General features: G+C 42.0%; 1 protein-coding gene across 3 annotated transcripts in view; it reads left to right on the top strand.

Annotated features, from left to right (window-relative positions):
• ak8 (adenylate kinase 8) overlaps positions 1-25,981 on the top strand; it is a 166,700-nt gene that overhangs the window by 106,435 nt on the left and 34,284 nt on the right. Inside the window, exons 11-12 of one of the 3 annotated variants that reach the window (XM_072240089.1) lie at positions 1,850-1,991; positions 17,467-18,201. In XM_072240089.1, the coding sequence (XP_072096190.1) occupies positions 1,850-1,991; positions 17,467-17,851 (527 nt within the window). In that variant the 3' untranslated portion in view covers positions 17,852-18,201. Of the gene's footprint in view, positions 1-1,849; positions 1,992-15,031; positions 15,036-17,466; positions 18,202-25,981 lie in introns of those variants that run through there. The other 2 variants (XM_072240092.1, XM_072240091.1) reach the window with 2 other exon arrangements.

Raw genomic sequence — 25,981 nt, forward strand, 5'->3', positions numbered from 1 at the left:
GCATCTATACAAAAGAGTACAGTCAACTTTTCAGGCTGAAGGGTCTTGGCCTGAAACGTCAACTGTACTCTTTTCCACAGGTGCTGCCTGGCCTGCTGAGTTCCTCCAGCATTTGGTTTGTGTTACTTGAACTTTAAAACACCTTTCATTTACTCATCATAATGCCCAATGGCATATAGAACCAATGAATCATATTTAAAACGTAGACACTGATGTGATGTAACACTTGAGTCAATTAGCACATAACCTCTCTCACATCTCAACCCTGCTGACAGTCAACACCGGTGCACCACAGGGATGTGTACTCAGCCCATTGCTCTACTCTCTCTGCACCCATGACTATGTGGCCAGACATAACTCAAAAAACATCTATAAATTTGCAGAAAATACAACCATTGTTGGCAGAATCTCAGATGGTGATGAAAGGGTGTACAGGAGCGAGATGTACCAGCTAGTGGAGTGGTGTCGCAGCAACAACCTTGCACTCAACATCATCAAGACCAAAGAGCTGATTATGGACTTCAGAAAGGATATGAGGAGGGAATACAAACTAATTTCATAGAGGTATTAGAAGTGGAGAGAGTGAGCAATTTCAAGTTCCTAGGTTTCAATATCTCTGAGGACCTAACCTGGATGCAACATATTGATGCAACTATAAAGAAGGCAAGACAGCAGTTATATTTTATTGAGGGTTTGATGAGATTTGGTTTTGTCAACTTGAACACTCGAAAACTTCGACAAATGTACTGTGGATAGCATTCTGACTAGCTGCATCACCGTCTGGTATGGACGGTGGGCTACTGCACAAGATCAAAGTAAGTTGCAGAAACTTGTAAAATTAGTCAGCTCCATCATGGGTATTAGCCTCCATAGTATCCAAAATATCTTCAAAGTGCGGTGCCTTAGGAAGGTGGCATCTTTCATTAAGGATCTCCACCACCGAGAACATGCCCACTTCTCATTATTGCCATCAGGAAGGAGGTACAGAAGCCTGAAGGCACACACTTAATGATTCAAGAACAGCCTCTTCCACTCTGCCATCTAATTTCTAAATGGACATTGAAACCACGAACACTACCTCTCTACTTTTTTATTTGTCTTTTTTTTTGCACTACTTATTAACTTAACTATTTAATAGACATGTATATACTTACTGTAATTCAGCTTTTTTTCTCTATTTTTATTTATGTGTTTCATTGTACTGCTGCCATAAAATTAACAAATTTCAAGACTTATGCCAGTGATGTTAAACATGATTCTGATTTGTAAACTGCAGCAGAATAATGATCAGGTAATCAATTTTTCCACTCACTGTGTTACAGTTAATACAGAATGGATTACATAATTATTAAGACATGGTGTACAAAGGAGTTGCAAAACTGCATATAGACAATGGAATGGAGGACATAAGAAAAAATCTTCATAATAAAATGCAACACTACATGGTGGAATTGAACACCAAAGGAGGAAATATTTTTAAAAGGTTGTGGTATGAATATGACTCTTAATAGTGCATATGTTATTAGTGCTATAAGAGATTATTGTGTGAATCTGAAATGCAAATGTACTGGGAAGAATATACTTCATATGTGATTATCAACTATCACCCAAACATCAAGCGTGGAATTGGTACCAGGCTAAAAGTTCTCTTTGATTAAATTCCCTACTCTGTATGATGTGACACGTGCCATCCAGGAAAAAGATTTGAGGCACAATCTCAAGTGGTGAGGTGGAAAGATGAACAAGATTATTCTTGTTTCACAAACTCAGAAACATAGCAAACTGTAATATTGTATAATACTGTACTATAATATTGTATAATATTGTAATCATATTTTGTTTATTTTAGTTCCAGATGTTATGGTCATGAAATGTGTCACTCAAAGGCTAAGTAAACTGGACTGTTCCACTCGGGGCTGGGTGATGCATGGATTTCCTCAGGATCTGGTACAAGCTGAAATGTTAAAAGATGCAGGATTCTTAGCAAATAGGTAAGCCTTCATGTAAGATATTTAATGCAGTATATTGAGACTTGCTTAAATAATGATGTAACCATTACATTACAACTAACTATATTCTGTGTTAAAAATACTTTGTCATATAACTATGCTCCTCACCATGCAATCAGTGGTTGGCAATAAGCTGTCCTGGTAGAGGGGCGTGATTGCTTCTATAGAGCATCTTGCTCTTGTAGGTGGTTGTCTCTCGGGGTCCGAGGAAGACTAAACATTGTGCAGTCATCTGTTGATACGCGTGTGGCTCCGGAGGCCGAAGGCTGAAGCACACATGCGGTTGCAGGTTGGACATGGAATGGCGGTTGTTAGAACAGGTGCATACACAGCTTTGTGGCGTCGGTCTCGTGCTGCTGCAAGGCGCTGATTTCGGTCATCCTCAAAGTCAGACGCAGCTTTTCTGGTCAGGGCGCGCCATGCAGCCCTGTCGGCTGCGGACTCCTCAAGTTGTTGAGGCTGGAGGTCTGCCCATTTGATGTACGATTTCAGATTGTCTTTGAATCTTTTTCTGGGGCGGCCCTGATTGCGACTGCCATGCTCAAAGCTCACCGTAGAGCAGCCGCCTGGGGATTCTTGTTTCACCCGTGCGGATTACATGGCCAGTCCAGCGTAGCGGGGCCTGGAGGATCCTTGCCTCAATGCTTGTGCTGTTGGCTCTGTCAAGGACTTCCTGGTTGGTGATTCGGACCTGCTATTGAATCCTCAGGATCGACCGCAGAGAGCGCATGTGAAACTGTTCCAGCTGTTTGATGTGCCTGCGGTACAGGGTCCAGGTTTCGCAGCCATACAGGAGAGAGGTGAGGACCACAGCCTTGTACACTTTGAGCTTGGTTGAAAGCTGAATGTCTTTGTGCTCCAGAACTTTGACATGGAGTTTCCCGAGTGCTGGTTGGCTTTCTGGATCCTTGCTATGATCTCTTTGTCAAGGGATCTGTCACCGGAGATGGTGCTTCCTAGATACTTGAAGCTCTCCACATTCTTCAGGACAGTGCCGTCGATGGTGATGCATGGCTGAGGAGGGTGACTGTTTGGAGCAGGTTGTAGGAGAACTTCTGACTTACTGAGGCTGATTGTCAGGCCGAACAGCTTTGAGGCTGTGGAGAACTTGTCGACAATCGTCTGCAGGTGGTTCTCCTGGTGGGCCATGAGGGCACAGTCATCAGCAAACAGGGCTTCAGTGATGAGCCTCCTCAACGTTTTGGTCTTTGCAGCAAGGCATCTCAGGTCAAACATCGATCCGTCTAGGCGATATCTTATATAAATACCCAGGTCTAGGTCCTTAGCAGCATGCTTCAGCACTTGGGAGTTGAAGAGCGCTGGTGCTAGAACGCACCCCTTGCTTCACGCCATCTGAGATGTTGAAAGTCTCAGGTGGGGAACCACCTGAGAACACTTCTCCTGTCATGCCATCGTGGAGCAGGCGGATGAGTGTAGTGAATTTCTGCGGGCAGCCAAGCTTTCTAAGGATGATCCTCAACGCGTTTCTGTTGACCGTGTCAAACACCTTCATCAGATCAATGAAGACAGAGTATAATGTCATGTTCTGTTCCAGGCACTTCTCCTGTATCTGTCTCACTGCGAAGGTCATGTCGACAGTGCTGCGTTCGGGACGAAAGCCACATTACAACTCGGGAAGGTCCTGTTCTGACACTGTTGGAATCAGTCTGTTGAGGATGATTATGGTAAACAACAAGCCATTTCAACCAAACAGATTGAAGAATCCTTAATGAGCTTAAACCTTAATATACCAAGAAGTATCTTTTTGAATATGTAGTTTCATTTCAAATGTTGCAAAGAGAGCAAAACAGAGAAGGGTAAGATGGAAGAGTTTGAAATAGGGAGAGAAATAGATAGATAGGTACTTTATAGATCCCAAGGGAAATTACACTGTCAGTAGCATTACAAGTGCACAGATATAGAAATATTTGAAGAGAAGTAAGGAAGAAAAAAAAGTTACAGGAGGAGGGTCATCACTTCCCCGGCTATAGGTTGACTCATTATAGAGCCTAATGGCCGACAGTAAAAATTATCTCATGTAGTGCTCTTTGGAGCAGCGCAGTTGTCTTAGTCTGTTACTAAAGGTGCTCCTCTATTCAGCCAAGGTGGCATGCAGAGGGTGAGATACATTGTCCAGAATTGCCAGGATTTTCCGTAGGGTCCTTTGGTTTACCACAGCCTCCAGTGTGTCCAGTTTGACTCCTATAACAGAGCCAGCCTTCCTAAACAGTTTATTAAGCCTGTTGGCATCACCTGTGTTGATGCCATTGCCCAGCACATCATCACATAGAAGATTGTACTGGTGACAACAGACTGGTAGAACATGTGAAGGAAAGGCCTGCATACTCCAAAGGACCTCAGTCTCCTTAGGAAGTCAGTGGCCTCCGTGGTGGTGCTCCTCTCAAGTCTGTCATCCAGGTGCATCCCCAGGTTCTTGTAGGTCCTCACCATCAATAGTAACAGGGAGCAGCGCAGGCTTATTTTTCCTAAAGCCCATCACCATCTCCTTTGTATTGTAAAATTTTCAGTACTAAGCAGTAATTAAGGTTAATCACATCACTTATATTTGAATAGCTGAGAAAATGGGAGAAAACAAAGGCGATAAAGCAAAGAGAAACAGAGAACTAATGTTGGAAAAAAAACCTGTGATATTGCTTCATGGTGACATAAGACATAGGAGCAGAATTAGGCCATTTGGCCCATCATGTTGATTCCACCATTCCATCTTGGCTGATTTATTATCCCTCTTAACCCCATTCTCCTGCCTTCTCCTTGTAACTCTTGACACCCTAACTAATCAAGAACCTATTGTCCTCTTTGGACATATGGCCAAATACAAAACATGGGTTTATAGTTTAAAATTTTCTTCTCTTTCACTTTTTCATTCTCATTCATATTCTCTTCTACCTTTGAGTGTATAAGTGATAGAAAGTAGTCCAAAGGATTGTTGAGATCGTAAGAAAATCCGATGTTTCCTAATTATGAATGCTGGTTAAGATTGGTGAGATAGTGGACTTTAGTGCTGGCACTAAGGTTTCTTTGGCTGGTAGTGAATTTTAAAGTTTTGGATCTACCTTTTAGAACAGAAGGAAATGACTGAATTTCAACAGTTGAGCACTTGAAAAGGGACAATGGGACTACGGCAGAATAATGGTTCAGCACTAACTAGGTGGGCCAAAGGGCTCATTTCTGTGTGGTAGTGTTTTATTACTCTGTTTAATAATCCAAGGCAGAGAACATTATTGATCTGCATTTGCCTTGAGATCATTCTCCATAGCCTGATGTACTAATTCCCATTTAGTTCAACAGCGACCCAGGTTCAATTCCCACCACTGTCTGTATAGAGTTTGTATATTCTCCCCATGATTGCATGTGTTTCCTCCAGCTGGTCCAGTTTCCTCCCACATACCAAAGAGTTAGTAAGTAGTGGGCATGCTATATTGGCACTGGAATCATGTCCCTCAGCACATCCTTGGACTGTTGACACAAGTGACGAATTTCACTATGTTACAATTAAAGCTGATCCAATCTAATGGATAGAGCTGGAACAGGATGGCTGCAGACACCGGGAAGATTCTGTTTTTCCTTTAAAATAGGGCTTGACCGGCAGGATTATATTGATGCATTATTCAGCTGCAGCAGGAAGTGCAATCGAGTTTGATCCTGTTGCTGACAAATGTAAGGTCACACTGCGTTGAAATGAGAAGCAGGGACCCTAAACATTTACCCTGTCAAACCCTGAGAGTCTGGTGCCAGTTGTATTTGCAACTGCAGGTCCTAGAAATCTAAAATAAAAGCAGAAAATAGTAGAGACACTCACCAAATCATGCAGCATCTGAGGAAAGAGAAACTGAACTAAATTTTGAACAGTTCAGCACTTTCTAATTATCCATGACAGAAACTTTATGAAATGCATTTGATTCTAGCTCAGCTACATGTGATGAAGGAACTGACAAAGGGTCTCAGATAAGAAACATCAACACTTGCTTTTTCCATAAATGCTGCTTTACCTGCTGAGTGTTTCCAGCATTTTCTCTTTCTATTTCATTAGTAGTGTCCATGAGATTCTTCGGCAGTCCAGGGAATCAGGTCTGAAAAACTTAGCTGCTCACTGAATAAATTCAATGAAAGTCCCAACAGATAAAATGAATTCATTTTCTCCCTAAAATAATGCAGGCCTTGGAGATTTTATGCAGGTCTGTTTCTCTAAACAAGTGATTCATAATGAGGCTGGTGCTAAGAGATGGAGAAATTTAATCCTGTTCCCTGCACAAGGCTGACTTTCTTTGCCTGTATACATCAATTTTCACTGAAGCATGGTGAAATTAGTAGAAGTAAAACATTTCTAATTATTTAACAATTATTTATGTAAATAGATGATTGCTGCCTATAGATAACGTTTTCTGTAGATCTATGATCAATACATAACAGTAGCATCGACATTACCAATTATAGATAATTCTAATTATAGTAATTCTACATTACTATATACAGATAGTAAAAATCTGTGCCCATAGCTTACTAGTAAAACGCTAAGCACAGATTAGTTCGATATAAAAATGGGAGATGTGTGCGCACTATTTTACTAGTCAGACCAAATTTGAACTCTGTTCAGGGACTTTTCAGAAGGTTGTTAACTGCTTTTGTACAGGTAAATGAATTCATCAGTCTGCTGTATTTGCACATACTCAGTATTCTCTAGTGCTGATCCCCATATGGATTACTGAGAACACACAACAGATTAATAGAAGAATCACTGGGAAAATGGAGTTGAAATCTCTGGCACAATCCCGGGGCCAGGAAGGTTAATAACCACATTACCAGCTACTCGGTCTTTAGCCATTTCAAGTGGTAGGTGTTGCTCTGCATACCACAGCCCTATCTTACTCCTCATTAATTGTTCTAATACAGCTGTACCTGTCCTCTATCCGTGCCATTTACAAGAAGTTTGTTGGGCATGCGGTGGAATATTCATCACCTTTTAGTTCCGTGTGCAGGGAAAGCACTTTCATAAGGTGTGATTTTAGAGGATTATTATGCTGTATCTGCAATGAAATAGAAAATGAACAAGCCAGGAACTTGGTTGTGAAATTGTGTCCATTAGAGACAGGGTATTCTGGAATTTCAAATAAACATTTCATGTAAATTCACAGCCTTCTCTGCATGTTTTCTAACTATATTCACCATACATTGCCGGCTTTGTCCAACTCAAATTTCATTGAATGCACAATTCTACTTGTGCCTATTTCTTGACATGCAGTCTTGGGGTTGAAGTTACTCAGAAGGCTTTGCTTTAAGCATATTTGAGTCAAATTCTGTTTCACATTATTTTAATGATGTTACTTTAACAGGATAATGAACTTCAAGATGCCATTTATAATATGAGATGAATGTGAGGTGAATTTTTACTCCAGGATTTTCACAGTGGCATGATAATAACCTGTGTGTCAGCTTGGAGTCGTTGGTAACGGTTCCTTAGGCAGATCGTTCAGGGTTCAAGTACAAAATCTTAGTCATTCAATAGAGGAAAGTGCTGTACTGTCAAAGGTGCCAACTCTCCAATATGAACTAAAACACCACATTACCACAAGACCACAAGACGAAGGGGCAGAAGTCGGCCATTCAGCCCGTTGAGTCTGCTCCGCCATTTTATCATGAGCTGATCCATTCTCCCATTTACTCCCACTCCCCCGCCTTCTCACCATAACCTTTGATGCCCTGGCTACTCAGATACCTATCAATCTCTGCCTTAAATACACGCAATGACTTGGCCTCCACTGCTGCCCGTGGCAACAAATTCCATAGATTCACCACCCTCTGACTAAAAAAATTTCTTCGCATTTCTGTTCTGAAAGGGCACCCTTCAATCCTTAATTCATGCCCTCTTGTACTAGACTCCCCCATCATGGGAAACAACTTTGCCACATCCACTCTGTCTGTGCCTTTCAACACTCGAAATGTTTCTATGAGGTCTCCCCTCATTCTTCTAAACTCCAAGGAATACAGTCTAAGAGCGGACAAACGTTCCTCATATGTTAACCCTCTCATTCCCGGAATCATTCTAGTGAATCTTCTCTGTACCCTCTCCAACGTCAGCACATCCTTTCTTAAATAAGGAGACCAAAACTGCCCACAGTACTCCAAGTGAGGTCTCACTAGCGCCTTATAGAGCCTCAACATCACATCCCTGCTCCTATACTCTATTCCTCTAGAAATGAATGCCAACATTGCATTCACCTTCTTCACTACTGACTCAACCTGGAGGTTAACTTTAAGGGTATCCTGTACGAGGACTCCCAAGCCCCGTTGCATCTCAGAACTTTGAATTCTTTCCCCATTTAAATAATAGTCTGCCCCTTTATTTTTTCTGCCAAAGTGCGTAATCATACACTTTCCAACACTGTACTTCATTTGCCACTTCTCTGCCCATTCTTCCAATCTATCCAAGTCTCTCTGCAGACTCTCCGTTTCCTCAGCACTACTGGCCCCTCCACCTATCTTCGTATCATCAGCAAACTTAGCCACAAAGCCATCTATTCCATAATCCAAATCATTGATGTACAATGTAAAAAGAAGCGGCCCCAACATGGACCCCTGTGGAACACCATTGGTAACCGGCAGCCAACCAGAATATGATCCCTTTATTCCCACTCTCTGTTTCCTGCCAATCAGCCAACGCTCTATCCACGTATGTAACTTTCCCGTAATTCCATGGGCTCTTATCTTGTTAAGTAGCCTCATGTGTGGCACCTTGTCAAAGGCCTTCTGAAAATCCAAATATACAACATCCACTGCATCTCCCTTGTCTAGCCTACTGGTAATTTCCATAAAAAATTGTAATAGGTTTGTCAGACAGGATTTTCCTTTAAGGAATCCATGCTAAGTTCTGCCTATCTTGTCATATCCCTCCAGGTACTCTGTAACCTCATCCTTGGCAATCGACTCCAACAACTTCCCAACCACCTATGTCAAGCTAACAGGTCTATAATTTCCTTTTTGCTTCCTTGCCCCCTTCTTAAATAGCGGAGTGACATTTGCAATCTTCCAGTCCTCCGGAACCATGCCAGAATCTATCAACTTTTGAAAGACCATCGCTAATGCCTCTGCAATCTCCACAGCTACTTCCTTCAGAACACGAGGGTGCATTCCATCTGGTCCAGGAGATTTATCTACCTTTAGCCTATTCAGCTTCCTGAGTACTTCCTCTGTCGTAATTGTGACTGCGCACACTTCTCTTCCCTGCCACCCTTGAGTGTCCGGTATACTGCTGATGTCTTCCTCAGTGAAGACTGATGTAAAATACTCGTTCAGTTCCTCTGCCATCTCCTTATCTCCCATTACAATTTCTCCAGTATCATTTCCTATCGTTCCTATGTCTACTCTCACCTGTCTTTTACTCTTTATATACTTGAAAAAGCTTTTAGTATCCTCTTTGATATTATTTGCTAGCTTCCTTTCATAGTTAATCTTTTCCCTCTTAATGACCTTCTTGGTTTCCTTTTGTAAGGTTTTAAGAACTTCCCAATCCTCTGTCTTCCCACTAATTTTTGCTTCTTTGTATGCCCTCTCCTTTGCTTTAACTTTGGCTTTGACTTCTCTTGTCAACCACGGTTGCATCCTTTTTCCATTCGAAAATTTCTTCTTTTTTGGAATATACCTGTCTTGCACCTTCCTCATTTCTCGCATAAACTCCAGCCACTGCTGCTCTGCTGTCTTTCCCGCCAGTGTCCCTTTCCAGTCAACTTTGGCCAGTTCCTCTCTCACGCCACTGTTATTTCCCTTACTGCACTGAAATACCGACACATCGGATTTTGGTTTCTCTTTTTCAAATTTCACAGTGAACTCAATCATGTTATGATCACTGTTTCCTAAGGGTTCCTTCACCTCAATCTCTCTAATCACCCCTGGTTCATTACACAATACCCAATCCAGTACAGCCGATCGCCTAGTGGGCTCAACAACAAGCTGTTCTAAAAAGCCATCTCGCAGACATTCTACAAATTGTCTCTCTTGAGATCCAGTGCTGACCTGATTTTCCCAATCCACTCGCATGTTAAAATCCCCCACAATTATCATAACGTTGCCCTTCTGACAGGCCTTTTCTATTGTAATTTGTAGTCCACATCCCTGCAGCTGTTTGGAGGCCTATAAATAACTGCCATCAGCGTCCTTTTACCCCTGCTGTTTCTTAGCCCAACACATAAAGATTCTGCACCTTCCGATTCTATATCACCTCTTTCTAATAATTTAATATCATTTCTTACCAATAAAGCCACGCCTCCCCCTCTGCCTACCTTCCTATCCTTCCGATACACCGTGTATCCTTGGACATTCAGCTCCCAGAGACATGCATCCTTTAGCCAGGTCTCAGTGATGGCCACAATATCATACCTGCCAATCTGTAGCTGTACGACAAGATCATCCACCTTATTCCTAATGCTGCGTGCATTTAAGTACAACACCTTAAGACCAATATTTGATACTTTTCACTTTGATTTCAATGCAACTTTATTGCACTGCAACTCATCCCAATGGCTACAAATTTGCCCCATCACCCGCCTGTCTTTCCTGACATCTTTACTGCTCACTATCTTAGATTTATTTCTGTTTTCCCCTTCCTCCGCTCTGTCATTCCGGTTCCCATCCCGCTGCCAAATTAGCTTAAACCCTCCCTAACAGCTCTATTAAACTTCCCTGCCAGGATATTGGTCCCCTTCGGGTTCAGATGTAACCTGTCCTTTTTGAACAGGTCATACTTCCCCCAGAAGAGATCTCAATTATCCAAGAATCTGAAGCCCTGCCCCCTACACCAGTCTCTCAGCCACGCATTCATCTGCCTGATCCGACTATTCTTGCCCTCGCTGGCACGTGGCACAGGTAGCAATCCCGAGATTACTACCCTGGAGGTCCTGCTTCTCAGCTTCCTTCCTAACTCCTGGAATCTCTCTTCAGGACCTCCTCCTTTATCCTATCTATGTCATTGGTACCAACATGTACCAAGACAACTGGCTGCTCACCCTCCCCCTTCAGAATATTCAGGACCTGATCCGAGACATCCCGTACCCTGGCGGCTGAGGTAGATATGTATGATCGTGTATAGAACAAACCAAGAAAAAATGTGGTGTTTTCATTTCTGTTTTAGTCTGTATTGTTCTCCAAGCAAAATTACTTCCCATTAAAATAATGATTTTGTTGTTTGTTCTCTAATATTTTTGTTTGTGGGGCTCTGCACAAATTGGTCGTTATGCACATATAAATATTGGTCACAAAGTGACATTCTAAGATAAAATTCTCAAGCCAGACATGTCAAGAATTCTGTAGGACTTTCTGGAACTGGCATTGGTTCTCTCATTGACAAACTACCACCCAAAATTCCATGATATACCTTGTTGTAGCTAATGTAAAGCTTTAACTTAGAACCTTTCTATCTAAAGATAATTTTTGCTGCTTCACAAGATACACGTGAAACTGCAGATTTGAGGAAGCATTTCTTTAAACTACAAAATCCCTGTCTTTGTAGCATCAGAAAATAGAATTAACTCTTTTACAGAAAATTACTGTGATTTTACACACGGCAAGAGAACATGTGGTTTCTGGGATCTGTGTTAGTGTTTTGACATGAGCCTCTTTCTGCGCATCCACATAGCCACATTAGCAAAACATTTTCTTAATACTGCTGTGTTTATCTAGATTCCTCATAAATGCTTGTACGCAATTCACACTCTCTACTCCTTGAAGCCCTTCTGAATTCCCTGATGGGTTTATTGATGACCTCCTTTATTTTCTGGATTCCCCACAAGCGGAAACATTTTCTCTATGTCTATCCTATCAAATCCCTTCATAATCTTAAGACTTCATGCAGGTCACCCTCAGGCTTTTTCTAGAGAAATTGATGAACTGTCCAAAAGTAAAACATGATTTTTTAAATAACTGATTTTGACACAGACAATAGCAAATTGTTTTAAGTCTGTGCATGAAAGCATATTGGATAGTTGATCAGGAAACTGTTGCAACCTAGCCATTGAGTAATACATTCAACACTTTTGTTCAGAGCACTAGTTACATCTGGAATACGATCCCTAAAACATGTAAAAATACAAGAATTAGATTTAATTAAATCTGAAGATGTCTTGTTAACTTAAGCCCTGATTATTATTGTGGGATTTATGTCAGCGAAATAGCTTGTGTCCGTGTGAACAGATCTACTTTCATGAAGCTGCTGATAGTAGTGAATATATACAAGCTGCCAAAAAAGTCAAAGTGGATTGTAATTGTGTTTGTCATTGTAAATGGTGGACTAGGCATTCAAAACTATGGAACAATGGAAATAATAATATGTATGATAACCAAATATGTCCCTGAAATAAGAGTAAAAAGAAATCTTTTATAACATATTATAGGGTACTGCATTCAAAGTTGTGCTTTTTCAAAGTCCCACATTACAGTGCAGAATTAATAATCACATATTATGTGTGTTTAATGGGTATTCTACAGACAGCTGCCCCTCTCGGTTGTAGCCTTGGGATGTAGTCCCTGTCTTCTATTAACAATAATTAGCCTTGTAAGACGAATGGAAGGAGCCTTCTCTAATTGCCCCATTTGAGGGTCCAATTATATGCTATTAACGTTGTGGGTTAATCTGATGATGAGAGCATGCATTTGCATAACATTAAGTTAATTGAGCTCGAAGTAGCACTGGATACTGTTAATGATATTGGGATACAGTTTCTGAATGGATAATGGTGACCCCAGATGAGGGATTCACCTGACATTTTCATTAATTAACAGCTATCTGATTACCTGAAGTAGCACAATGCACAGTGGAAAACTCTGTGCAGTTTAGAAATGAACTCATTGCATTGCATCTCTTATTATAGAGATAATAGTTTTTTTGCCTGAGGGCTTAAAATGTGAAATCAAAAGTGAATCAAGTAACATTGTGCTTGGATTTTGTAATCAGGCTTTGATATGTTGATGCTAATGAGAAGTTACTTTAATAATCCAAGTCAAAAGAATTAGGCCACTTTCCAGATGGGGAAATTTTATTGCTTATAGCATTTCTTTGAATGAGCTCTGTAAGTAAAAAAGAAAAACATTTTATTGTTTTATTAACATTGATTTTCATTTATAGTTCTCATTAGTGTATTCATGTAACCTTTCAAAAATTACTTAGTTATGTGTTATTGTTGAGTCTCTAAGGATCTATTCTCAACAACCATATTTTACATGTCCAAATGTTGCTGTAGCTTCTACGTGTGCATTAATTCAACCAGCCCTACCTTGCCAGTGCTTTTCACAGTATTAGTGCTATCTGACCAGTTGACTCACGTCTATTTCTTAATAATTCTTTGGCCCCTGGCACATATGCTATAAACTCAGCACCGATTCTAATTCTGCCTTGACTACATTATTGCAACTTGGTGTCCTGTTCAACTCTCAGTTCAGTTTTTGAACTCACGATGTTTCCATTACAAACTTGACAACTACAGTAATTGCATAAAATCTAAATCACAGAAAAGGGCTGACCCTTCAGCCAAATATTCCATGGTCCACTTGAGTCTTTTTACATCGCTCCGCATCAAACTGTTAATGGGAGCTATCCCTCTGCAGCCTATGATTACATTATCAAGTGCTCATCCAAATACTTCATTAATTTGATGAGGGCTTTTGGCTCCAGATCCCCACCACTATTTAGATGAGAAAATAATTATTATAACTCACTACAAATTTTATATCAATTGATTTAAATCAATGCTGCTAGGTTGTCGATCTTCCTGCTTCATAAAATGGAGAAATAGGCCCTTCATATCCATCTTGTCTAAACCTCTCAATATGGCACTCCACAAATTAATCTCCCCTTTGTCTTTGATCAAAACAAAATAACTCTGCTCTATCTCTATTCATACCTGTAATTTACCATCTGTGGAAACATCTATGTAAGTGTCCATGCAGTGAGTACTGGTAAGTAAAACTGTGTAGTATTCTAACATAGCGTAACTAGAGTAAAAATTAATCTATGCCTGAGAAAATTTAAAGACAACAATCTTGTCTGCTTTCTTTGTACCTTTCTTAATATCCTTATCTGCCAATCCCACTAATTTCATAGATTTGTGGTACATTTTCCAGGATCTCATTGTTCCTTAATAGCTCCAATAGCATTTATTTTCATTTATTCTTACTAACGTTTATTGTTAATAATAAATCCATCACGGGTAAAGCCCTCCCCACCATTAAGCACATCTACATGAAGCATTGTCGCAGAAAACAGCATCCATCATCAGGAATCCCCACCACCCAGGCCATACTCTTTTCTTGCTGCTGCCATCAGGAAGAAGGTACAGGAGCCTTAGGATTCACATTACCAGGTTCAAGAACAGTTATTACCCTCAACCATCAGGGTCTTGAACCAGAGGGGAAAATTTCAAGCAACACACATCAAAGTTGCTGGTGAACGCAGCAGGCCAGGCAGCATCTGTAGGAAGAGGTGCAGTCGACATTTCAGGCCGAGACCCTTCGTCAGGACTAACTGAAGGAAGAGTGAGTAAGGGATTTGAAAGTTGGAGGGGGAGGGGGAGATCCAAAATGATAGGAGAAGACAGGAAGGGGAGGGATGGAGCCAAGAGCTGGACAGGTGATAGGCAAAAGGGGATACGAGAGGATCATAGGAGAGGAGGTCCGGGAAGAAAGACAAGGGAGGGGGGGACCCAGAGGATGGGCAAGAGGGACAGAGAGAGAAAAAGGAGAGTGAGAGAAAGAATGTGTGCATAAAAATAAGTAACAGATGGGGTACGAGGGGGAGGTGGGGCCTTAGCGGAAGTTAGAGAAGTCGATGTTCATGCCATCAGGTTGGAGGCTACCCAGACGGAATATAAGGTGTTGTTCCTCCAACCTGAGTGTGGCTTCATCTTTACAGTAGAGGAGGCCGTGGATAGACATGTCAGAATGGGAATGGGATGTGGAATTAAAATGTGTGGCCACTGGGAGATCCTGCTTTCTCTGGCGGACAGAGCGTAGATGTTCAGCAAAGTGGTCTCCCAGTCTGCATCGGGTCTCGCCAATATATAAAAGGCCACATCGGGAGCACCGGACGCAGTATATCACCCCAGTCGACTCACAGGTGAAGTGTTGCCTCACCTGGAAGGACTGTTTGGGGCCCTGAATGGTGGTAAGGGAGGAAGTGTAAGGGCATGTGTAGCACTTGTTCCGCTTACACGGATAGGTGCCAGGAGGGAGATCAGTGGGGAGGGATGGGGGGGACGAATGGACAAGGGAGTTGCATAGGGAGCGATCCCTGCGGAATGCAGAGGGGGGGGGAGGGAAAGATGTGCTTAGTGGTGGGATGCCGTTGGAGGTGGCGGAAGTTACGGAGAATAATATGTTGGACCCGGAGGCTGGTGGGGTGGTAGGTGAGGACCAGGGGAACCCTATTCCTAGTCGGGTGGCAGGAGGATGGAGTGAGAGCAGATGTACGTGAAATGGGGGAGATGCGTTTAAGAGCAGAGTTGATAGTGGAGGAAGGGAAGCCCCTTTCTTTAAAAAAGGAAGACATCTCCCTCGTCCTAGAATGAAAAGCCTCATCCTGAGAGCAGATGCGGCGGAGACGGAGGAATTGCGAGAAGGGGATGGCGTTTTTGCAAGAGACAGGGTGAGAAGAGGAATAGTCCAGATAGCTGTGAGAGTCAGTAGGCTTATAGTAGACATCAGTGGATAAGCTGTCTCCAGAGACAGAGACAGAAAGATCTAGAAAGGGGAGGGAGGTGTCGGAAATGGACCAGGTAAACTTGAGGGCAGGGTGAAAGTTGGAGGCAAAGTTAATAAAGTCAACGAGTCCTGCATGCGTGCAGGAAGCAGCACCAATGCAGTCGTCGATGTAGCGAAGGAAAAGTGGGGGACAGATACCAGAATAGGCACGGAACATAGATTGTTCCACAAACCCAACAAAAAGGCAGGCATTGCTAGGACCCATACGGGAAAACTTCACTCATCTTCACTTGCCCCATCACTAAACTATTTCCACAACCTATGGACTCACTTCTAACGACTCTTCTTATTTATTTTTGTATTCTCGTAGTTTGTAGTCTTTGGCACACTGATTGAACACCCAAGCTGATGTGGTCTTTCATTGATTCAATTATGTCTATTATTTTATTATGGATTTATTGAATATGCCTGAAAGAAAATGAATCTCATGGTGTATATGGTGATATATACGTACTTTGATAAGTTTACTTTGAATTTTGAACTTTGAAATTCATTGCATAATTTCTGCTTTGCTTGCCTTCCCCTCTGTACAAGCTCTCAAGCTCCCAGTTTGAATTCCATTTGCTACATTTGTACCCATCTAAAAAGTCCAATGATACCTTCAACTTTCTTGTTCACCACCAACCACACTACCAATCTTGGCATCTTTATCAAACTTCTAATCTATAGCTTCTATATTAGAGTCAATGTCATTAATATAAATTGCAAAAAAAAGCAAAGGATCTAGCAGTGAGTCCTTCAGAAATTCATGGTGCACAGATTCACAAATTATAAAAATTCCCACTGAGCTTGGATCTCATGGAGAGCTTAGTTTTTTGATTGATCTGGTATAAGTGAATTTTTCAAGCATTTTGCTAGAATTTATGATTTAATACATAAAATGGTTTGCTTTCATTGTCACTCTTGGTATCTCCTTAAAATTTCAATTTAGTCAGATATGATAAATTAATAATTCGTGTTGATTGTGATTGATATATCCATGTCTTTATAAATGTGGAATTGAGCATTGTGCCAAAAGCTAAAGAGGGTTAGGAATAATAATCAGAGTCAGCACTATTTCCTCCTTTGATTCTTTTGAAGAGTCAAGGATACATTTTATCTGGTTCCTGCAGTTTTTTTTCCACTTTTAAAACTGCTTACTGTGTTCAATATTTCTAACTCTTCATGTTTTCCTCTTTAATTTCAATCTCCAAATCATCACCATTTCGTGAAGACAGTTGTTAAGTATTCAGAACTTCATATCTATCTTCACCTTTCATACTAACCTATAGGACTTAGTCTTTCCTTGTATTTTTATAAATCAATTTAGGGTTTTCTTTGATTCTGCCTGCAATATTTTTTATGAATTTATTTGGCCTTCATAATTAAATCTTTAATTTCACCATAACATCTTCCATACACTGCAGGGTTTCAGCGATGTTGAGCTCTTGGAGAAGGTCATTGCCACATTTACATGTCAATCTGTGTCCTCCTCCATTGCTAGGGCGAGGCCAATCACAAAGAACAGTGCGTCATATTCAGCCTGTGTGATCTACAGCCCAATGGTATGAGCATTAAATTTCCTACTTTCAGGTAATCACACACACCCCCCCCTTCCTGGTGCCCCCTGTCACCCAGTTTCATTCCAGTTCTCTATCTTGTTCCATCTGCCCATCATCCCTCCCTGATCTGATTCTACATCATCCTTCCTTCTCAGGTTGCAGCACTTTCAACAGGAATTCTGCAGATGCTGGAAATTCAAGCAACACACATCAAAGTTGCTGGTGAACGCAGCAGGCCAGGCAGCATCTGTAGGAAGAGGTGCAGTCGACGTTTCAGGCCGAGACCCTTCATCAGGACTAAATACTTGCAGCACTTTCAGCCACTTTATTTCCATTTATCATTGTTTCTACCTACACCTTCTCTTCCTTCCTGCCTGGCTCCATCTTCACCCTTTTCTCTCTTTCCTTATCTGTCTCCACCTGTCACTCACCAGCCATTGTCTGCCAATTCCACCACTTCCCCTTCCCCACCTGGCTGTACCTGTCTATCTCTCTCCTACTTTGTTCCATCTGTCACCTGCCTCACCCCTCCTGATATAAACTAGCTCCCTCTACACTCTCCCTTCTGGAGGGTCTCAAATCGAAATGTCAGCCATACTTTTGCCTCCATAGATACTGCTCAACCCATTGAGTTCCTCCAGGAATTTGTATTTTTTTGCTCTCAGTTCACTGATTTTTAAGATATGTAATCTAGATAGACCTCAAGATAACTAATCATCTGGAAATACATCTAGTTAACATATAGATGTTTATGTCTTTGGCTTGGAAATTTATTGAACTCTATCAAACGGAAATTGGGATTAAAAAGACTGAAGGGATGAAATGTGTGATGTGGTGATTGATTCTGGGATTTCATTGCATTTCATTGGCTTTGTATCTGTACTCGGCACAACGACAATAAAGTTGAATCTAATCTAAACTAACTATTCACAATATTTGTTATAACTTGGAAGTAATAGAGAATTATGTATCTTCCTGCAGACTTTGGGCAATTGGACCCCTTATTTTTGATATAACTCTGAAAATGCAGTGCAGCTTCACTGCAGTACGTTAGCCTTAACATCTACTGATATCGGGAGGCCATACCAAGTCTTCCATTTCACAAATGAAAGGGACTATAATTGAAGTCTGATGAAGCCACTTGGAAGATGTTTCTGAAGAGCAAGATCCAGCAAACAACACTAAGATAAGAGATCAGTTGGTCTGATTTTGGATGATTTGGTTTGTGGGAGGAATACTGGCAAGACCAGGAAAAGGGTCCCCGGTCCTGAGTGCCTGCACTGCAATTCAGTAAGGTCACTACTGATCTTTTCCCTCAGCACTGAGTTAGATAGCTCAGAAGCAAGTCCTTCAGCCCCCGTGACCATGCTAAGCAACAACTAGGTTCCATAACTTCCTGTGCCTTGGCTGTTCATCTGGATAATTTTTGAATGGTGTCTGAGGCTATCTGCCTCCACCACATCCTCAGGAGATCAGTCCAGATTCCAAAAAATGTTTTTTGTCACATCTGCTCTACACCTCTTCCCCCTTTCCTTAAATCTTTGCCATGGAGAAAAGTATCCTATTTTAAATATGCCTCTCGTAATTTTGTATAACTGTACTAGGTCCCTTTTAGCTTGCTGGCTTTAAGGAAAAGAAGCTTAGCCTATCAATTCTCTCTTCATAACTGAAGCATATCATCCTGATGAATCTCCTCTGTACCCTCTCCACATCCCATAATTCCCTTACTAGTGGAGAACACCTTTCTCTTTGAATGGTGTTAAGGGATTTTTATCATCTCACAAAACTGCAGAAACAGGTATATGGGGTTTTGAGTTGAACATCTCATTCATAAGACAATTTATCATCTGTCAGCACTACACTGGAGTAGCAGCACAGACTATGTACTCAAGTCTTGAACATATGGCCTTTGGGACCAGATTGCTGCAAAGTTTGAAAAGGAAGTACCAAGAAATATGAGGTGTACGTTGGAATTTGTTATGTTTTGTAACTCCAAAATGTACTGAAATGAAAACACAGAGTCTAGAGTGTGAATCTAACTTTGATTTCTTTCAATTTAAGCAAGGCGTGCACTTATTACGTAGTGCAATGACTTATGCTATTTACATACTTTTACATATAACCCACAAAGCATTATGCAAGCAAGAAAGAATATATTTACCTCCGCCTCTCTCCGCTTTCCACAGGGATCACTCCCTCCATAATTCCCTTCTCCATTCATCCCCCTCCTGGCACTTATCCCTGCAAGTGGCCTAAGTGCTACACCTACACATTTTCTTCTTCCCTCACCTCCATTCCAGACCCAAACCAATCCTTCCAGGCAAGGCACACTTCACCTGCAAATCTGCTGGGTCATCTATTGTGTCTGGTGCTCCTGATGCAGCCTCCTCTACATTGGTGAGACCTGTCGTAAATTGGGAGACCGCTTCATCAAACACCTCTACTCCATCCCCCGAAAGCAGAACTTGCAGGTGACCAAATATTTTAACTCCAGTTCCCATTCCTGTTCCAACATGTCGGTCCATAGCCTCCTGTTGTGCCAAGATGAGGTCACCCTCAGGGTGGAGGAGCAACACCTTATAATCTGTCTGCATAGTCTCCAACCTGATGGCACGAATATCAATTTCACCATCCAGTTAAAAAAAAAAAGGTTTCTTTCCCCCTCCCTTCTTCTTTTATTCCCCAGTCTGGCCTCTTACTCTTCACAACTGCCTATCACCTCACTCTAGGTCCCCTCCTCCTTCTCTTTTTCCTATGGTCCACTCTCCTCTTCTATCAGATTTCTTCTTCTTTAACTCTTTATCTTTCCAACCCACCTGGCTTCACCTGTCACCTTCTAGCTATTCTCTTTCCCTTCCCCCCACCTTTTTATTCTGGCACCTTCCTCCTTCCTCTTCAGTTCTGAGGAAGGGTCTCAGCCCTTCTCATCGACTGTTTATTCATTTCCATAGATGCTGCTTGACCTGCTGAGTTTGTTCAGTGTTTTGTATATGTTGATTTGGATATCCAGCATCTGTAGATTTTCTCATGTTTATTAATATACATATTTACAACATTATTTAAATATTCTTGAAATATTAAATACACAACACTCCTGTCTGCCACTGGCGGCGCCAGAGATTTTTTCTTGCTGGTGCTACAGTGGGGCTGAATTGTTCAGTGATGGTGCTGAGGGATGTACTATGTAATATGTATTTGCAAGGCCAGACATATGGCGTTCAAAAGTCAGTTTCAAGCATTATGTGCCTACTATAAATGCCTCTGTTGATTCACAAGCAACAGCAATTGATAGATCTAATATAGAAGTGAACTGTGACAGTTCAACAGCATCAGAGACAACCCGGGCTACACAGAGCATAAACAAACAAACCAACAGAGCATCTGACCCACAGCGCACAACATGAATCACACACCAATCCCTCAATCAGCATCAAATGTGTGTCTTTCAACTGAAAAACACAACACTAACCCACAATGTCCACTGCTATTCACATTACATAGACAGACAATGCCAAAAGATACACCATTATTAAAGTCAAATAAGGCAAACAACAGATGCAAGGCTTTACCAGGAGTTGGACAAATCGTACTCTGACCATGCAATACCTCAATTAATTCGGTCACTGAACTTAGAACAAAAATCAACAGAATCGCCGCTTGGAAGTCTAAGCAAAACCAGTAGGCTTAGTAGCAGTAAATGTAATATTTTAGGATTTGCAGGAAACATAAGGACTATGGGGTATCCACCACAAAATAATTATTATAATCAGCATTAGTCTAGACCCAAATATTTTAAAAATCAACTGCAATCACCATTGCATGTCCCTTATCAAGCATATTCCCAATCTTGAACCGTCTAGTTTTCTCAATCTGAATTCGGCCCACGCCTCCATAGCAAACTTATGAGCTGCACTTACATGGTGGGTTTTGAAAGCTGTTGTAGCTTTCCGCCAGTTGCGGTAACCAGTGACAGTGAAGGTAGACTCAGAATGGAACTCATGTCCTCCACACAGGAAATGCCTGCATGCGAAGCAAAACGTAGTATCTTTCGTGATCGAATATTCCAGCCAGGAGTACAGGTCAGACCAGCCACGAATAAAACTCCTTTGCTGATTGCTAAACTATTGTGAAGGGTACTTTTTCAATGCTGGCCGACGGGGTCCTTCCTCAGGCTGCTGGCTAACATCGCTAACAGTATTCCCACTAACACTAAAAGCAGCTTCATCCACATTCTCTTCCGAATCCCGCTCCATTTCTTGTTCCTCTACTTCGCCCTCACACTCCTTCGATGAACTGCTGTCGTCCTCATCCCCACTTACTTCTGTCTGCATGTCACTTTCAATTAAGCCAGGCTCAGGCTGAGACACCACTGATTCCTCTGGATGAGGTCGTTTTCTCATTAAAAATCGATCCATTTTTCACGCCGGCCAAAATAATGCACGTGCCAGGCCCACGCTAGCTTGTAAAAGCACAACGTTTGTGTGTGGTATCCGTTAGTCTCACGAGACCATGGATGTGCGCCTGGATCCTGCACAGTGTATGTATACTATAAATCTCTCGCGTGAGAGTGAGTGACATCACCATCTTAAGTGATTTTAGATCAGCTTAACTGATCTGAGGACAGCAACGGCAAGACATTGACAACGAACGAATAAGCAGAAGTGTAGAGTGGATCTGACATTAGACCAGCACAGAGTTTATAACTTTATTGCTGCGTGGGTGCTATGGTCAAAATTGGGGGCGCTGTTTCACTAGATCAACTGGAGAAATAAGCTGTATTCAAAACTATACAGAGAAAGCAGCTGCAATGTTTATGTCAAGTTTCAGTTAATTTCTTGGTGGTGCTATTGTAATTTCTGCTGGTGCCATAGTACCAGCAAACACCACCTCAGTGCCACCACTGCGGGCAGAAAGTCTCTGCTTAGCTATAAACTCCAACTCAATATATAGTGCATCTCCACTTACTGTATATACTATATAATACAACTACTATATAGGCATCCACAGCACAGTAAATTTTAAAATTTTAAAGATTTAATTGCAATGAAGCCTTTCTTACTTTTGTGGGATAACATCTTTCCTGACAAGGGGGATCACTCTGCTTGGCAGGTGTGAGTTGTGGCTGTGAAACAATCTCATGGTGGTTGTAGGAGTTCACTCTAGAACCGAAGGGAATGGTTCTGACAGCTCTGAAACTTTCTTCTCCTTTTATTGGCTTTTCTCTCTGGATCTGCTCTTCTTTTCAACTTCTTGTCTTTTTTTTTCTTCATTTTTCTCTTCTAAATTCTTGTATCTCTGAATTTTGTCACATTTATCCTCTTCCATTTCCATAGCACTTATGTCATCCTCTTCTTTTCCATTTTCTTCCTTCTAGGATGTGCATCTAGAACAGGGGTTCCCAACCTTTTGCGCACCGCAGACTGGTTTAATATTGACAATATTCTTGCGGACTGGCCGACGGGGGGGGGGGGGGGGGGGGGTGTTCAAGTTGAACAGTGTGTGACAGGGAATGAGGAAAGATGCAGCTGACTCATATCATTTCATATCACCAAATCATCTCGTTTCCACGCGGCCCGGTGATTGGGGACCACTGATTTAGAAGGTGCATTTAATTCACTGGAGTAATTTCTTATTAATCCTTCTATTGCTACCTTTAAAATCTGATCTCTCTCAACAACAAAATCTGATAAATCCTCTGTTTTCAGATCTCCATTGACTCCATTCTTTTTGGCCTTCCATTCATCCAGCTGGGCTTTGGTCTTTGCATCTACTGTTACAACCAGCTTTTTGTCTCCCACTTGAAGATCATCCAATAATCTTAATACACACAGAGTAGATTCTGGTTCTTCATACTCACAAAAGCTGAATGCTTGCAATTTTCCTGAAGCTCCTTGAACTCTCTTCCAGTTAAAACATGGCCACATTTCGCAAGTAACTGCCTGACTAACATATCAGAAGCTTTCTCAGATATGTTGCCTGCCAAAATATGTTGTTGTCAGACCACTACTTTTGTCATTTTCACGATCCCTCTGAGCAGCATGGTCCTTCCTTGGTCCAATTGCTTTTCAACCAGAGACACAGAGGTTGGCACCAACACTTGTTTGCCCTCTGTTGGGCAATGGTTCATGGTGTATAGCATAGAGACAGTTGTGACATCATCCAGTACCTTTCTTAATTCGCTTTCAGTTGACTCTATTACAGGGGATGTGGCATGCAAATGGTGGATGGATCTCTAATCAGGTAGTGAGTGGCTGAAACAATTATGTCCCCACAATGTTGACCCTCCTTTTTTTTTACCACGTACAAGCCCAATGTGGCTTGTTGGTTGTTGTATTTCACTGTTATGAATGTCATTCCCACAGGAGTTAACTTTTCTCCAGTGTAAGTTCTGCGAGCTTCAGTTTAGTATCTTTAAAATGCCATTCAAACTCACCTTGTGAATTGACTGAAACAGCCAAGCGAGTGTCCAATTCCATCTTAATTAATTTTCTGTTTACTTATGGTGTAAGCCATATTGTTTGTCTCCTGTTAGTTTTCACATTGTAAATCTCAAGGCTAACAGTCCTTTGTCACTCTCATCATTATCAGATTTTTCATCAACAGCATGCAGATTAGTGCTCTTTTTGAAACTGCAATGACTTTTTATCTTCAGTCCATTTATTTTTGTCTGCCTGACATGCTCTTTGTATGTGTTCTACTTTGTGGTATTTTCTACAAATATCACTTTTAAATCTGCATTGGTCTGGTGTATGTGAGCCCCTGCCACAGCAGTAACACAATTTGTTCAGCCAGTCTGGGTTTCTGTCTGGATGCTGCAATTTTGTTTACACTCACTTTTATTTCTGACTGCAACTCAATTGTGTCTCTGCTGTTTTCATTGATACAGCTATTTCAATTGCTCTTTTAAATGTACAAATGTGTAAGTTATGCTTCAGTTAGGAGCCATTTTTGAATGTTTTCTTTTAAGATCCCACAAACTAAATAAACCAGCGCCTTTACACCCTGAGAAAGCTAAAGAAATTTGGCCTGTCCCTTAAAACCCTCACTAATTTTTATAGATGCACCGTAGAAAGCATTCTTCTAGGGTGCATCACAACCTGGTATGGAAGTTGTTCTGTCCAGGACCGAAAGAAGCTGCAGAAGATCGTGAACACAGCACAGCACATCACACAAACCAATCTTCCGTCCTTGGACTCACTTTATACCGCACGCTGTTGGAGCAGTGCTGCCAGGATAATCAAGGACACGACCCACCCAGCTAACACACTTTTCGTCCCTCTTCCCTCCAGGAGAAGGTTCAGGAGCTTGAAGACTCGTACGGCCAGATTTGGGAACAGCGTCTTTCCAACTGTGACAAGACCGCTGAATGGATCCCAACCCGGATCTTGGCCGTACCCTCCAAATATCCGGACATGCCTCTGGGTTTTTTTTTTTGCGCTACCTTACTTTCCCTTTTCTATTTTCTATTTATGATTTATAATTTAAAGTTTTAATATTTACTATCGATTTGTAATCCAGGGAGCGTGAAGCGCAGAATCAAATATCGCTGTGATGATTGTACGCTCTAGTATCAATTGTTCGGCAACAATAAAGTAAAGTAAAAATTTCTCAATGCATCATTAAGCCCTTCATTGAGCTGACAGAGCTCAGACAACTTATTCAATTCAGTCACGTATGCTTAAATGGACACCCCCTTCCTTTTGATTCTGCTTATGAAACCTAAAGCTTTCTACAATCAACAATGGTTTCAGTTCTAAATGTTCCTGCATTATTTTCACGATTTCTGCAAAGCTCACTTCAGTTGATTTGGTTGGAGCAGTTAAACTCCAAAGTAAACTGTATGCCTTTTAACCCAATGCATGTAGATAAATTGGCATTTGCTTCTCATTGGCTAATTCATTTGCTTCAATCCCATCTCCTTCAGATCCCACCATCAACTCCTGGGCCCTCAGAGGCTCCCCCCTCTGATCCCAGCTCTCAAGATTCCAGTCTTGAACTCCAGGCCGGGTCTTTATGTGCTGCTATTGTGACTCCCGTCTCCCCTTCCCCCACCACCACTCCGCAGCCCCGTCTTCCTCAGATCCCACCGTCAGCTCCTGGGCCCTCGGAGGCTCCATCTTCCTCTCACCCCAACCCTCCCCTCTCCATTGACACCCCCAGCCTCCCCCCTCCCCCCTCTGATCCCAGCTCTCATCCGTGCTGGGTCTTTACCATCCCCTCTGACCTTCAACTGTCGGAGGCAGAAAGCTCTGTTCTCAGTAAGGGCCTCACCTTTGTCCCCCTTCACCCACACCTCAGCGAGTTCCGTGTTCGCCATGATGCGGAACTTTTCTTCCGCCGTCTCCGAGTCTACTTCTTCGGCAGGGACTCTTCCACCCCCACCGATGACCCCTTCTCCCGTCTTCAACCCTCCTCTTCTTCATGGACACCCCGCTCTGGTCTTCTGCCTGCTCTGGATCTCTTTATTGCTAATTGCCGAAGGGACATCAACCGTCTCGACTTCACCGCACCTTGTCCCCATTCCAACCTCACTCCTTCGGAACGCTCTGCTCTCCACTCCCTCCGCACTAATCCTAACCTTATTATTAAACCCGCCGATAAGGGGGGTGCTGTTGTAGTCTAGCGTACTGACCTCTACCTTGCCGAGGCACAGCGACAACTCGCGGATAC

The sequence above is a fragment of the Mobula birostris genome, chromosome 22, assembly GCF_030028105.1.
Source record: "Mobula birostris isolate sMobBir1 chromosome 22, sMobBir1.hap1, whole genome shotgun sequence".
Classification (NCBI taxonomy): domain Eukaryota; kingdom Metazoa; phylum Chordata; class Chondrichthyes; order Myliobatiformes; family Myliobatidae; genus Mobula; species Mobula birostris.